This window comes from Diuraphis noxia, unplaced genomic scaffold (assembly GCF_037042655.1).
Source record: "Diuraphis noxia isolate RWA-SAM2 unplaced genomic scaffold, SU_Dnox_SAM2 contig0001, whole genome shotgun sequence".
Taxonomy (NCBI): Eukaryota; Metazoa; Arthropoda; class Insecta; order Hemiptera; family Aphididae; genus Diuraphis; species Diuraphis noxia.
In genome coordinates, this window is record NW_028301711.1 from 73815302 (window position 1) to 73830286 (window position 14985).

General features: G+C 28.6%; 1 protein-coding gene across 1 annotated transcript in view; it reads right to left on the bottom strand.

The window, feature by feature from the left end:
• Gad1 (glutamate decarboxylase) overlaps positions 1–14985 on the bottom strand; it is a 138736-nt gene that overhangs the window by 20969 nt on the left and 102782 nt on the right. Inside the window, exons 6-7 of the mRNA XM_089215070.1 lie at positions 8475–8554; positions 4660–4899 (exon numbers count right to left, since the gene is read on the bottom strand). Coding sequence (XP_089071196.1) covers positions 4660–4899; positions 8475–8554 — 320 coding nt within the window. The remainder of the gene's footprint in view (positions 1–4659; positions 4900–8474; positions 8555–14985) is intronic.

Here is a 14985-nt window from a genome sequence, read left to right on the forward strand (position 1 = left end):
TCAAGCTTTTATACCCAACAAATAAATTTTTATCGATATTAATTCAAACAAAAACTAATAATAATCGAAAAATACATATGACTATAAATAGTTCAACTTAAATCGAAATTTTTTGAAAATATTATGGTGGATAGAAAATACTTTTATAAATATTTGGTAAAAATGTCATGTATCGATGGTCATTTGTTTTAAAGTTACATCAAAAATCAAAATTGATTTTGTCTAAAACTGATTGTGCCTAAAAATTCCCGTTGTTCCTTAATTTTTAATTTGTTTATCCCAATTATTAGGTAAAAAATTGAGAATTTTTTACTTTTGACCCCCCTCTCCTCCTCAAAGTGCCAACTATATTCAATTTCTGATCGAACGAGGTACTGGAGTCGATAATCGAAGCACTTACTGGCTTACTGCCCCAAAACACAGACACAAAAAGAAAAATACAAAAAAAACACACATCATGGTAAAAATCAATACATTCCTCGCTCCGCTCAGAATCTAAAATGTATAATCGCATATTCGTATACAATGAATGAGACTAGCATAATAATAATTGAAACTGAATATGCGTCGTCTGTGATTGTTTTTAACATTATACTACTATATGGGAGTGTGAAATCATTTTAATAATACAAACAATTTAAATCGAGACGAAAAATCTCAATGATATTATTGAATATTGAAGAATCAAGTTAAGGCACTGTTTCGAGATATATATAATATAATAATCAAAAATTTCATTTGAAAATGAGGCAAAGTTCAGTTGATTTTCGGAAATATAAAACTAACGTAGACGGACGATTTCAATGACTATAAACAAACAATTTAATGCCAAACACTTATGAGCTTATTTTTTATTTTTTTGAGTTCAAAGCTTCAATTCGGGCCTGGCAAGTGGTAATAATATCGGGTTTTTAGACATCATTCTGACGTGTATATTATTATGTATTACAAACAACGAAACCGAAATTGAAACCATGTTATGATGATAGACATTTCGACATTTCTTGTAATCTTATAATATTATTGCGCGTTATCGCGATGTGTGTAATACTTAACGATAATACGCGAACGATGAAAATACAGTGAAACCTCCCTTGACGAACACCCTTTTTCGGGAACAGGGACATTTTCACTTCTTTTATACCAGAAAACCGCTAAATACCCTGCAATCTAAGTAACGGACACTTTTATGGCAATTTCATTCTTATTTCGACAATAATTGTTATCGTAAATATTGAATAATCGTGGAATGCCTTAATAAATATCTATCTATATTATAGTTTTAAGTTAATCTTATCGGTCCAAGATCGCATTGCTGAAAAAATGTTGCTAGTTTATGTTCTATGAAGTATCCTAATCATAGGCGCAACTAGGGGGGGGGGGTGCTTGGGGGTGCTTCAGCAGCCCTAGCCGTTAATTTAGCACCCCCAGATCAATAATACCAAAAATGGAAAAATCATATGAAAAAAGTTTTCTTTGTTATATGTAAGATTGTTTTTTATTTGGCGTTTTTGGTGGAAACACAAATTATTTATGATGATTACAGTAAGTTATATAATATGGTTGTATCAAAAATTAATTATGTAACATTGACATTTTTATCTGTTTATACTAGATCATTATATGAATATATAGGTAAATACCTAATGTATTTACGAGGTATATTACATTATTACTGTTTAGATACTTAAATATTAGTGTGCTAACGTTTTTACAGTATATATTTAAGATTGGTTATAGTAATCACTCCCAACGTTTAGCCTCTAGTTGCGCCTATGATCCTAATACTATATCCTACATCGGATGTAGGTCCCTTCTCGTGTTTAATTGTGTTTGTGATTCCATTACATACGAACGTATTCGTAAACGTACCTATATTGTCTCCAACGCAGTTGAATTGGAGAATGCCTTGATACACGAAATACTATGCATCGAGGTCTAAACAAGTTAGGGGAACTGAATTTTTCATATAATTTTAAATAATAACATAATATGTACAGTTAATATTTGCATTAAAATAATAGAAACATCACCGATTATAAACATTACATAATTAATAAAATATGTAATTATTAATTCCTCCGATTTATTTTCGAGAATTTACCTCCAGCCCTCCTCCTCTGAATAGTGAACGCCTCTAAATAACGGACAAAATTACGGTTACCGCGAGAGTGACCGGTATTTAGAGGTCTCGCTGTAATGATATTGTTACGACGACGACAATATTTAAGGTACACAATACAATAATGACAATAGCAGACGCGTTTGGCGGATCCGCAAGCGAAATACGAACGGGCGAAACCGCTGCAGCAGGATCGCGCGAAAGGATTACGCCGAACCGATTGGGGCCGCGGGAAAATGGAAATTTTGTATATTTTTTTTCCCCTCCCCCCTCCGAGCAATATTGTTTACAACGGGGTTAGGGTCGTGTGTGTTCGGGGCAGACGGTAGACGTTTGATTAATGAACGGACATTAAAATTCAATTAAGCGCTTCGGAGGGATGCGGCGCTCGCGTAGGGGAGGCTCGGCCACTGTTGCGGGTTACGCGGGTGTCGTCGTAACAGCCAGTGCACGAGTGTGTTGTATAGTATAATAGCTGCAGTACGTGATATTAGCGGCGGTAGATCCACACACACACACACTGAGCCCACCCAGTGACACGTACATATTGAATCGTACGATAGTGAGTCCTCCGGGAATGCGTTTATCGTGCAGTTTGCACTGTGTTTACACACAAAACCCTTTGGCTGTGGGCTCCGTTTATCATCGTCTGCCCACACGACACGTGCCGGCTCGAAATCTAATTATCACGCGCTAAACCGACCACCAACCTACTACTAAATAATAATAATGATAATATAATAATAACCCACTCGTGTCACTTTATTCACTATTGGCATACTTTGTCGCGAATCATTGTTTTTCATGACGGATTTGTATTTCATACAACAATATTATGTTTTATCACAGCCCGCAGCAGGTTTTCGAGGACACCGAAAAAACTGAACGTTGACGATAGCCAAGACGACTAGTGAAAAAAAATTGTGAATTCTTCATTGTATTACGTTACAATAACCTTACTGCAGGTGTATAAAATAGATATAAATGCAGGCCGAGTGGTGCTGTCAATTGTTATAATATTATTAATAATTGCAAATACTTTGCTCCGGAGAGAAAACTCCAAAGCTCAAAACACCGAATCTTACCGATTTAATAGCAATCTGGAAGTCACCTACAGACGACGCGACGCCCTGCTTGTATTCTATTTATTATTATTAATTCTTAAGCTTGTTTAGTATTCGTAATTTTATTACTGTCGACGTTAACAAATGCTTTTTTTCAAGATAATATAACTCAAATAAAACATAAAAGTCTTATTATTATAAATAATTTTAATTCACTATCGATGTGTTATTGTGACTTTGTGTCGATAAAAATCTTAATTTGATTCGGTCCTATATTTTAGTCTCTATATAACACGGTTTTCATTTAGTCATATTTTATTTTGGGTGTTGTAGTTATTATTATTATTATCGATAGGTTTTTGAGAATCGAGACCGACAATAATATTCACGCGGTGTGATCCAAGCCTATAAAATGCATTTAGCTGTACATGTTATATTATACAGTTAAATTATTAAAATTACTAGGAAATAAATTCATTAAATTAATGATGTTGAGAACCGGTACTACCAAGGAAAAATTATTAAGACTTTTCTTTGAAAAATGCCGTAAACCGTAAATAACGACGAGAGATTCCTATTTCCTATAATTATTATTTATACCTATTTGATTCACAGAACCATAATTCTAAAATTTATGATTCTATGCGCTATTATCGGGTAGTATGGTTTAATAAAATACATTTCTCCTTGGTATTTCTATAAATAAAAACTCGAATTTACATTAATTATTAAAACGATACTATATAACCATGAACGACAGACGGGCATTAGTTATCCCTGTCTTACAAACGTACAAAACATGGCAAATTTTACGTTCATAATAATAAATTCGACTCTGTAATTTCTAAAATTAGAGTGGCATTACTTCTTATTAAATTTAAAGGCAAGAATATTAAGATTTATTTAGATAATAAATTATTTAGGGCAACTCGATGGTTGAAATTTTTACTATTATTATTATTATTATTGGCTCCTTTTACGCTGCAACTTTTGTTTTGGTTATCAGGAATAATTATTTAATTGAGAAGATGGGGTAACTTTGTATATTTCAAACACGAACACCTCGGAAGATTTTATTGATATTATTGTTTTGAATAATTTAACTGTTTTTTTTTTTTTTGTACATTTTAAAATGATCAAACTTACTTAAAAATAATATCAAAAAAAATTTTCTCAGATGACCTAGAATCTAGATATTATCCTTACCTTAAAGTTTTATAACAGACAAATTCTCTTTAATTCTAGAAAATTGCAGAGTAAAATGTAATATTGTGAACATACAATTTTTCATCATGTACGTTTGTACGACGAAGACGACAAAATAAATGTCCTTGTGGCTAAGGGTCAAGTTATTGCCAACCGGCAATCATATATGATATAAGTCCATATCATAATAATATTATTACTTTATTTGATCGTTAGGTCATCGAATCGATGAGAACTTAATTGAATTATACGAAACTAAATAATTACCGTTCGATACCATCCAAACGGGGATGTCGGTACTTGCGAGATAGAAGCAACCCTCCTCCCCAGGCAGCATCGATGTGTAGCCACATCTTATATTTTTCGCAAATGTCCGCAATTTCGTTGATTGGATCAAATGCACCGAGAACGGTCGTACCTGCAGTGGCAGTGACGAAAAATGGTATGTGGCCTTTGGATTTTCTTTCCAATATGAGGCGCTCCAGCTCAGAAGGTATCATGCGGCCCCTATGACATAAACAGTAAAGTGAAGTATAAGTAATATAATAATATAACATAATATAATACAAACATAAGTACGTCAAAATAAAACTAATTAAAAATTAAAAATAGAACACAACTTTTAATCCTAAATTAACGGCTTGTGTTATTAAAAAAATGTAATGAATATTTTTTTTACAATTAATTGTTATTCTTTTTTCTGGATTTCCAACGAAGGCGGCGGCGGCACGATCAGTTTCGTTAAAAATCAGAAAAAAACAATAACACGATTTTACAAAAAAAATTAAAAAATTGAGTTATTAAATAGATTAAATTATTTTAAAAAAAAACAGTCTCACTAATACTTAGAATTTAAGCCTCTTTTATTATAAGCCATAGCTTGTGGTTTAATGTGAATATTTTATTTTTTAGTTATCACTTTAAGACTTAGAGTATTATAGTAATATAGTTACTACTGTATAATGCTGCATACTTGTATACTATTGACACTTGTTAGATTTTTGGTTATTAATTATTTATTTATTAAAAATATTTCTGTTTGTTTAAGTACATGAAAAGTTAACCTGCTTTATACTGCTTTTGCACTACCAACTGATTTTTTACATATTGAAATAATCATAGATAATATTATATTATAAATCGATCAACATAATATATATTACACTAAATGTTAATTATCTACAAAATTAATTTTAAATTTTTAAATAAGTATTTCAATAGATTACAATAGTATTAGTAAATATTGATTAAATACAATACAAAGTAAAAGCGTAAATAGTTATTTACGGCTATAAGTATAAAAAAAGCAACAATTTAAATCCTATTTTAATACATTAATTGTACATTTAACTACATTTATAAGCATTTCCTAAGTACAACATTTTGATATAATGTGTGCATATAATTACACGGATTACATGGTTCTGCAATCAGTGCAATCTGAGCGGAAGATGGAAAATTGTATTTTATGTTCGCATTTTATGGACACGACAAGGCAATATGTTCAGAGGGAGTTAAGCATTTTTAATATACACATTCGTGTGGGGTGAAGTTTCACCCCCACAATTGCATTGTGGTACCATGTGATGGACATTGCTCTTGAGGATATATATTAAGTTGTAGGATTTATGTGTATAATACAAATTACTATATTTTTTAATAAAACCAAAACTACAAAGTTGAATTACAGTTGAGTTATTCGAATATTGTGATTTTAAATGTGATCCTATACCGACTTCAAATAAAATGACCTTAGTTGTCAAATCAATAGACACGCGAAGACGTTTTTATCAGGATGGATTCCATATTGTTCGTATATGTTATTTCCACAATCAATGACACCGGCCATTGGTGCTCGGGAGCGGAAATTATAACCCTCCCCAGAATATTTATTTATTTGTTAAATTAAAATAATAAATTGCTGAAAAATCAGCAATGTCATAATACTTTATTGAAATTTATTTTAAATTTTGAATGGAGCGATGTACCTATGTTTTGATCTTAAAATTATGTGTTTTTTGTCGTTGTCACTTTTTGGGACAGTAAAAATGCTTCGATTTTCTACTTCTGAGTCTTTTTTGGTAGAAAAGTTTAGTTAGTATTTCATCAAGGAGTCAAAAGTAAAAAATTCATTGTCACTTATTTAGTTTAATTTTAATTTTAAAAGCGAATCTACCTTTTGTTTGATGATGGCATGATAATATGTATTATGTTACAATATTATGTCTTGTGTTTTTTCGGAGAATTTTTTATAATATCTTAAATTATGGTAAGTTATGGATAATTTGAAATATTTATAGACATAAACTCATAATTCGTTAGAAAATAATGAAAATATTGTTTCTTTTAAATTTAATAATATCATATTGACCCTCATTTTAAAACTAACCTAATTAAATACAAACTTCTTAATGTAAATTTCATATGTTAGAGTTAACAAATAAGTGTGCTACGTTTTCTGAATATAAAAAATTAAATCAATTAATAATTAATAATTAATTATAAAACATAATAATTTTGTTTAATTTTTATTATTTAAAATAATAATTCTTTGAAGTTCTATCTATAATGTTCACTATTGTTGAAGAAATATTGGATGAAAAAAGGTATAGTTAATCTATTAAAGAATCTTAATTTAATTTTTACGAAAAATCTAAACTAACGATATAATATATTTTTTTTAAGACGCATTTACAATCAATACAATTTGCAGAATAAGTAAATTTGTAATAATATAATATAATAAAATAATATAATATAATAATAATAATATAATATTACTTGATGTCTTGAGGGAGGAAAACCGTCCATCAACAGTACCTTTTATTTAATTTTGTGGGTTTGATATTTAAATAATTATATTACTAGGTAGTAGACATAATATATGTGTATGTGGCGTTCAAACATTTGATGAGGTAGTTATTTATAAAGGTCTAATATTTACATTTGTATAGTTAAAGTTAATTGAAAACCAATCATAGATTATGAACATTATGAAATCTTATTTACACATGAGCATGTATACCTACATAGGTATGTTTATTGTTAAAATTATTATTTTACAGCTTATATATAATATAGGTAGTGTATAATAAATTATTAAATTATTATTAATAATTAATAATTATGCAATCTATATGATTTACACATGTAATAATATTATAAATAACGATGGAATAAATATTTTAAGTATTCGGTCGTTATTTATGATTATAAAGTATGTTTATTTACCATATTTATGGAATACCCCATTAAAGAGAAGTTATAATTTTCCAATTAATGTTTGATTACGTCAAAATTAAATTATAAGGTCATTATTACTCATTAAATTCTAAAAACTATATTCATTTATAGTAATGCACGACGTATACTGACATATTTTCCATCTTTTATCATTAATAAAACTCGTAAATTGTAATAATGCATAGGTACCTATATTTGGTATTTTATTTATGAACTTAAGATTTTATTGATGAATTTATAACTAATTGTATTACTTCTATCACAGAATTCTGCCATTCTAATAAGGTAATAATTCAAATAAAATATAGAACATCATCGCCTATATCCTATAAATTATAATATAAAAATAACTATAAGTGATTTTAAGAAGTTATAAATAAATTTTAAATTTAAAAAAAAAATCAGTAAGCCAAATCCCTTTATAAATTGTATTTATAAAAATAAAGCTAACCGAAAAAATTATTCAAATCATACAATCGATTAAAATTTGAAAAATGGCTTGGTGCATTAAAAGCTAAAGTAGTGAATCTTTTAAACTAATATTTTTTTTGATTTTAAATAAATTACCATAATATTTATGATAAAATAAATTATAGTTATAAAAAAAAAATAATAATAACTAGAGACAGATACTCGACAGTTCAAATTTATACACTGTAGTATATAAGGTGCAGATAATTTAATTGGGTATATAAGCCATTCGGTTTATAAACTAACATTGCATACTTTAAGATATTCACAATTCGAGTATTATATATATAATATATATATATATATTTTTTTTAAATAATATAAATCGAATACAATTTGTAAAATTATACGAATAGAATATGATTTACCTTTCGTCACTTGGTACATCGACGCAATTTTCCGTTCCTAATCCGCATACTGAGGCACAACTCTTAACCGAATAATGAGACTGAAAAAAAACAAGTTTATGTTACATTCATATGATTAAAAATCTTTTGGTTTTTTCTAGTTCAATTTTTGTATTCTTATTTTTACAAAAGAAAAAGAAAGTAGGTAATACAAACTAGAAATACTTTTAATGCATACTGTCTACAATATTATTTTATACATTTTTCATGATGGAAACAATAACGTGGTATTCTACCCAGCACCCGAGCAAGATAAAAAAGCAGTAAGTTCTGATATAATAATATTATTTTATTATAATTTAAAATGTACTACTGTAGGTACACAAATGACAAATGTACACATTTTTCATTAATGTGTTTTCCAATAGTATCAAATCTCAGCTAAAACGGTTTCGTAGAGGCTATTTACTATTTATTATATATACTAATATACTTACGTCAGAGAGGTACAGACTACAGAGCCCTCGAGAATTCGAGATAAAATCACTTAATTATCGTTATAATACCTATAATTTTTTTTTTTTTTTTTGAAAAAAATATGCATAGGAATAATTTTTATCTAAAAAAACTACCGTAACATTTCAATCAAAAATATTAATATTAAATAAACAGCAAAAATCACCTTCCAAATGGACTGGAGGTAGAGACATTGCATTAGTTGTGAAGGGTTAATATTAAAACGTGAGGTAATATTTTGAGAGTGAAAAAATATGCCATCAGTCAGTTTTTGACATGAAAGTGTATTGGGAAATTAAATTTATGGATTCAGTTTTTGTATTTGGTCAAATGGAGGAAACCATAACCACCTTATAAGTGTCAATTTGTATTTACAATGTAAGATAAAATGTATAGAATTGTTTTCATATTATAATTTACGATGCAGTGTCGGGTCTGTAAAAATGTTCTACTTATAGACACTTATTCAAACGAATGATAACTACACGTAGAATATTGTAATACTTCCAATTTGACTTGTGCAGTTACTTGCAATCCTACTTTATTTTAGAATAATTTAGTGTATTATTTACATTTGTATAATTGTATATAAGCAGGTGCAAAACATTATGTAAATTGGATGTATAATAGGAAAACAATATTGCGTTAAAGTTGTGCTCAAATTATGTATCAATAATTTTCAGATAAAGTTTCAAAAGTGTACGGTGCAAACAGTAAAGCTGCAGAGTTCATGCAACAAAGTTTTATCAAGGTGAGGCTCCTCGGGGAAAATGTCCCTTCACCTTTTCCATGACGCGGCTTTTTGCGGTGTAACACTTTGCATATACACATCGCAGGGACCTACAAATTACAATCGATACGTATATAACCAAAATAGCAACAATTTATGTAAAACATTCAAATTTCTCTCTCTCTCACACACACACACACGAGGCTTTTGTCGGTCGAGCATGTCATATTATTATGACCGGCGGGACTGCTGCAAGTTATTAGGTACCTGCGCATATTGTACGCAGTACGTAGAAAACAATAGTTTCGTTTTAGTCTCTGAAACATTATTATTATTGTCGTTTTTGTTGTTGTTACGTGTGCGAAAACCCATCGCATTACTCGACATGCACGCCCGAGCGAATCAAAATACAAAAGTGCTCCGGCAAAACAACATCTGGAGCAGTTCTCTTGTCACGGTCTTGTATATATTCTCGACGTTTCGATTCGTCCGGACCGACGGAAATCGTAAGAGTGGTAAAAGGCGCCCGCTCACCCTTATATATATATATATATATATATATACGTAAGGGTAGGAAAAAAAACCGTCTGCTTAATAAATATAATATATGTATATAGATTTAATGCTTTAGGCTGAACGGAAAAAGTTCGCGTCAATAATATTATATATATATTACATTATATTATAGCACCAACGCGGTCGTATATTTTATAATGGATAAAAATATTACTTTAGGGCAAGAATGTACTTTATAGAACTTAAAACCGAATAAAATAGATTTCAATATTGTGCAAGAGCGAACATTATTAAAACAAAATTCACTGTATCCAGTGTTGAGCAAAAACACTTTCATGATAAAAGTCTATAAAAGTTTCATCTTTAATTTTAAATTAATTAAAATAAAACGGAATTAACTATTTACCCTTGTTTTAAATTTTTAATCCTTAGCTATAAAATTTAAACGTTTTATAAATTTATAACATTTAAAGAATTCGTAAATTTTCAATTAAATAAATGTCAAAATTTGAACTTTGAATGGTTATAAAAAAAAAATAACTTGCCTATGTAGTTTTAATATTTTCCAACTGCTATTATATAAACTTATGGGGAACATAGTATTAAATGTTCAAGTTTATAACCCAATGAATGGAATTTTATCGACATTCGTAGAATAAAAAACTAAAAAGACGGAAATTTTCAAATGCCAATAAATAGCTTAAAAATTGTTGAAATATATTGAAAATGTTATCAATAAGAATTGATAAAATAAGATAATGGTGTAAATTTCAAGTTTCTACAGCAATTCGTTTTTGAATAACAACAAAATAAGAATATCGGTACTAGATGACAATTGAGTGAATATCCAATGTTGTAATTCAAATACTCATAAAAATTTTATTTGACTTTCCGGTAGGCATTTTTTAATTGATAAAAGTAGACAGACTCATGAAGAATCTTGCATTGAATTTTCAAACCTTAGATTTAAAAAGATACATTTTTATGAATTTTTAATTCAAAATAAATTGCAAATTATCGTGATTTTTACCTATTTTTTTTAAAATTCAAACTTTCTGTGTTTATTACAAAAAAAATTGTGACTATGTATTTTAAATATTTTTTAACTACCGATGTGGCAATATATTAGAAGACTTGTATTACATTTTGAAGCTTTTTTTCCCAACAAATAAAATTTAATGAATCATATATCACAAAAATAATTCTTAGTAGCTAACTCTTTTACTATAGAGGAAATGTTTTTTCATTGTTATTATAACTGAATTTAGTATCAGATTGATTCATTATTTTTAGTGCATGATATTCTCTTTCGTTCTATCGTTCTATGTAGTAGATAAATGTGTTGATTGATAAAGTTTTTATATCAGTTCTAACGTCGTTGTTGGTCTTGTCAACAACCTTACATTTTATATTTTTGACGTTAATGCTTAAGAAATGTCTCCTAAGTTCATTTTCAAAACTTCTCACAATGTGGCTTATATCTTTTTTTCAGAATCTGACAATGTATTATTATTTTCTTTTTTGTTCAGTACTGAGCTATGGTGAATCGTCTATCTATACGATATTTTGTCATATTATTATTTTAGAGACAGCGATTAAATTAGATTAATTTAAGTATTAAGATAATAGTTAAGTATAAAATATTATGATTTTTTTTGTCTCACAGAATGCAGTTGGTATCCTGTTTAATTTGTTCAATACGAATTTCTCGGTACAGCCAAAGCTACCGACCATTTTAAATAAATGGTTAAAAGTTTTGTATTGATACCAGATATCCGTATATGAAAAATAGCTCCGGAATAATGACAAAAATTCACCAAATAATATACTACTGAGGAATCAAAACTAAAATTGTTTTGTTTTTAAACTGCTATTAAAAACTGCTTATTATAAAAATTGTTATTCCCTAGTAATAATTTCGTAAATTTATTAAAATGGTTTTTAGTTGAAAAATCAAATAATTTGTTATCAAAATAAGAAAATGTGTACCTAATATTATTATTTTATTGAATCTTTGTCTGATTTATCATATTATAATGGCCATGTAAACCCATATTATAATGTATTAAAAACATGTGATTAAACACCTTATTATAGTTATTACAATTCACTCATTAAACTTATTAGTAATAACAATGTTTTAGTTGATTGGAGAAGGACTGCCAGTACAATAAAATTAAAATATAATGATGATTTAATTATGTATTTACAATTTGTGCATATTATAATGGCTTAATGAGTAAATGTGATTTAGTAATAAACATATAGGTAAGGTATTGAAACATATTAGATTTAAAAAAAATCTAATAGACAGTACATAATATACGCCTGCAGAGGAAATCGTCCACCCAAAATTTTCGATTGCTAGTTAGTATATTACCTATATGTATTAATTTTTTTTTATTTATTATATAAAAGCTGATCACGACACCATTTACATTTTAACCTTCTTGGGGATAGTCATCGGGAATTTTAAAAGTAGAGTCAGAGTGATATATGAAAAAATATTATTTATATATCTAACATGATAATAAACTGTATTAATTATAGGGACGAGCCGATACCACTTATACCGATATCCGATACACCGATATATGCTGCCGATACAAAACCGATTCCCGCTAATATACATGAAAATATTAAAACAACATTTTTGGCAAAAAAGCAAGAGAGCCGATACTACCATAAAACCGATACCACAAATATTATCTAAAAAAGTGAAAACATCGATTATTAATGGTAATCAATGATTATTTAATAGTTATCACATGTTTATTTTTAATATAAATGGTATTTAATAATTAGTAAACTCGTAAGTAGTAACACAAATATCTACTAACTATAGTTGTAATGCGGCACTGTGACTAGAAATAGTTTTGTTAATTGTTATCAATTGTATAACAATTTTGAATTTTAAAATAATACGTCTATATTGCTGTTAAATATTATTGTGATATTTATAATCTAACCTGTGCGTTTGTAAATTATTGTGATATACTATGCTGTTCGGTGGGCTTTTTCTTTTTTTTTCGTATCGGTTCTAGTATCGGTCCATCCTTAATTATTTATATTGTTAATTCAATGTGATAATAAGCATATAACACTACAGTCGAACGGTTTAGAGTTCCAAAACCGACAAATTGTTTAAGTCCTATGACCAGTTATTATACGTATAAATTACCTACACAGGATATATACTTCTATTTTCCAAAATATTCCTCTATTTACGATTACCTATCATTATCGTATCGCTCGTTCTATAGTGTTTCTCGGTGATATGTTGGGTTTGGCTTTCGGCGACCGAGTATAGTCACTCACAAGTCGTACATTTATAACTTATGTGGTATATACGAAGCGGTCGGTGCGTCTGGCATTTGTGTTATTTTAAATTAAAAAAAAACAAAAAAAAAAATACAAATAAAAAATACACCCCTACAATGCTAATGCGCGCGGCATTGCAGCGCTTAGGGCGGAACTCGCACTCTCGCACAGTGTATGCACATATTGTTCATTTCGGTAGACGAGTGCGCGTAGTTTAATTTCTAGTTCACTGCACCGCATGCATGTGCATCGCAGAGACCGTCGATTGTTTTCTGTATGTCGAACGATGTGTTATTAAAATATAAATAATATGCGCGTCTGTCCTCTCTTTCAAATTAATATTGGCGTTTGTACTACTATACAGACGTCAGGGGCTATTATTGTCAATTGATAAATAAGATCCTCCTCGAAAATAATTAATTATTGAAAACAAAAAAACACTATATACATATATAGCGTATGTTAACACTTGATTATTGTAAAATTATCGCCAAATTGTATGATATTCTGATTGCAGTTATACACTGCAGATAGGCATAGGAGTATTATTACGGAAATTGAAACGGTATAATTAAATATAGTTTATATACAGAGTGTCCTCCCGTGAGCATTTACCCATGACGATATCTCACGAAATAATGGAGATATCATAATTCTGGTTTTATTATAAGATTTACAGGGATAAGAACTACAATTATTTCATTTTCAAATTTATTTTAATGTTTTTATAAAAAAATTTAAAAAAATATTTTTTTATTTAATTATTTCCAAAAAAATTAAAGATAGCCATTTTGTAGCGTTTATTTTTCTGAAAATATTGACGTTTCATATTTTGAATATTTCCATTAATTTCCTGAATTTTGATATTTTTTCTAGTTTTGATGAAATAAAATATGGTTATAAATTTATGACTATTAGGAACACGGAGAGTATTCGGCCGGCCGAATGGGAATGCGCGCGGCGCGGCGGGTCACATGTTTGATAACATTATGGTGTTAAATAATTCGTAATTTTTCTCGAAACTAAAAAAATATTAAAAATCAGGAAATTAATGAAAATAAAATTTTGAAACGTCAATATTTTCAGAAAAATAAACTCTACAAAATGGCTATCTTCAATTTTTTTGGAAATAATTAAATATAAAAATATATTTTTTAACTTTTTTACCAAAACATTAAAATATAAACAATAATTGTAGTTGTTATCCCTGTGAGTTTTATTACCAAACCAGAATTTCGATATCACCATTATTTTGAGAGATATCGCAATGAGTAAATCCTCACGGGACACCCTGTATATTAATGTTTAACTGGACTGATGAATAAAACTACACAAAGTAAATACATCAATAATAATAATAAGTCGAATCAAACATACAAAACATCATATTGTGTGTTTCATAATAACATTTTATTTTAATTTAAAGGGATTCTTCGGTTTTTACTATAA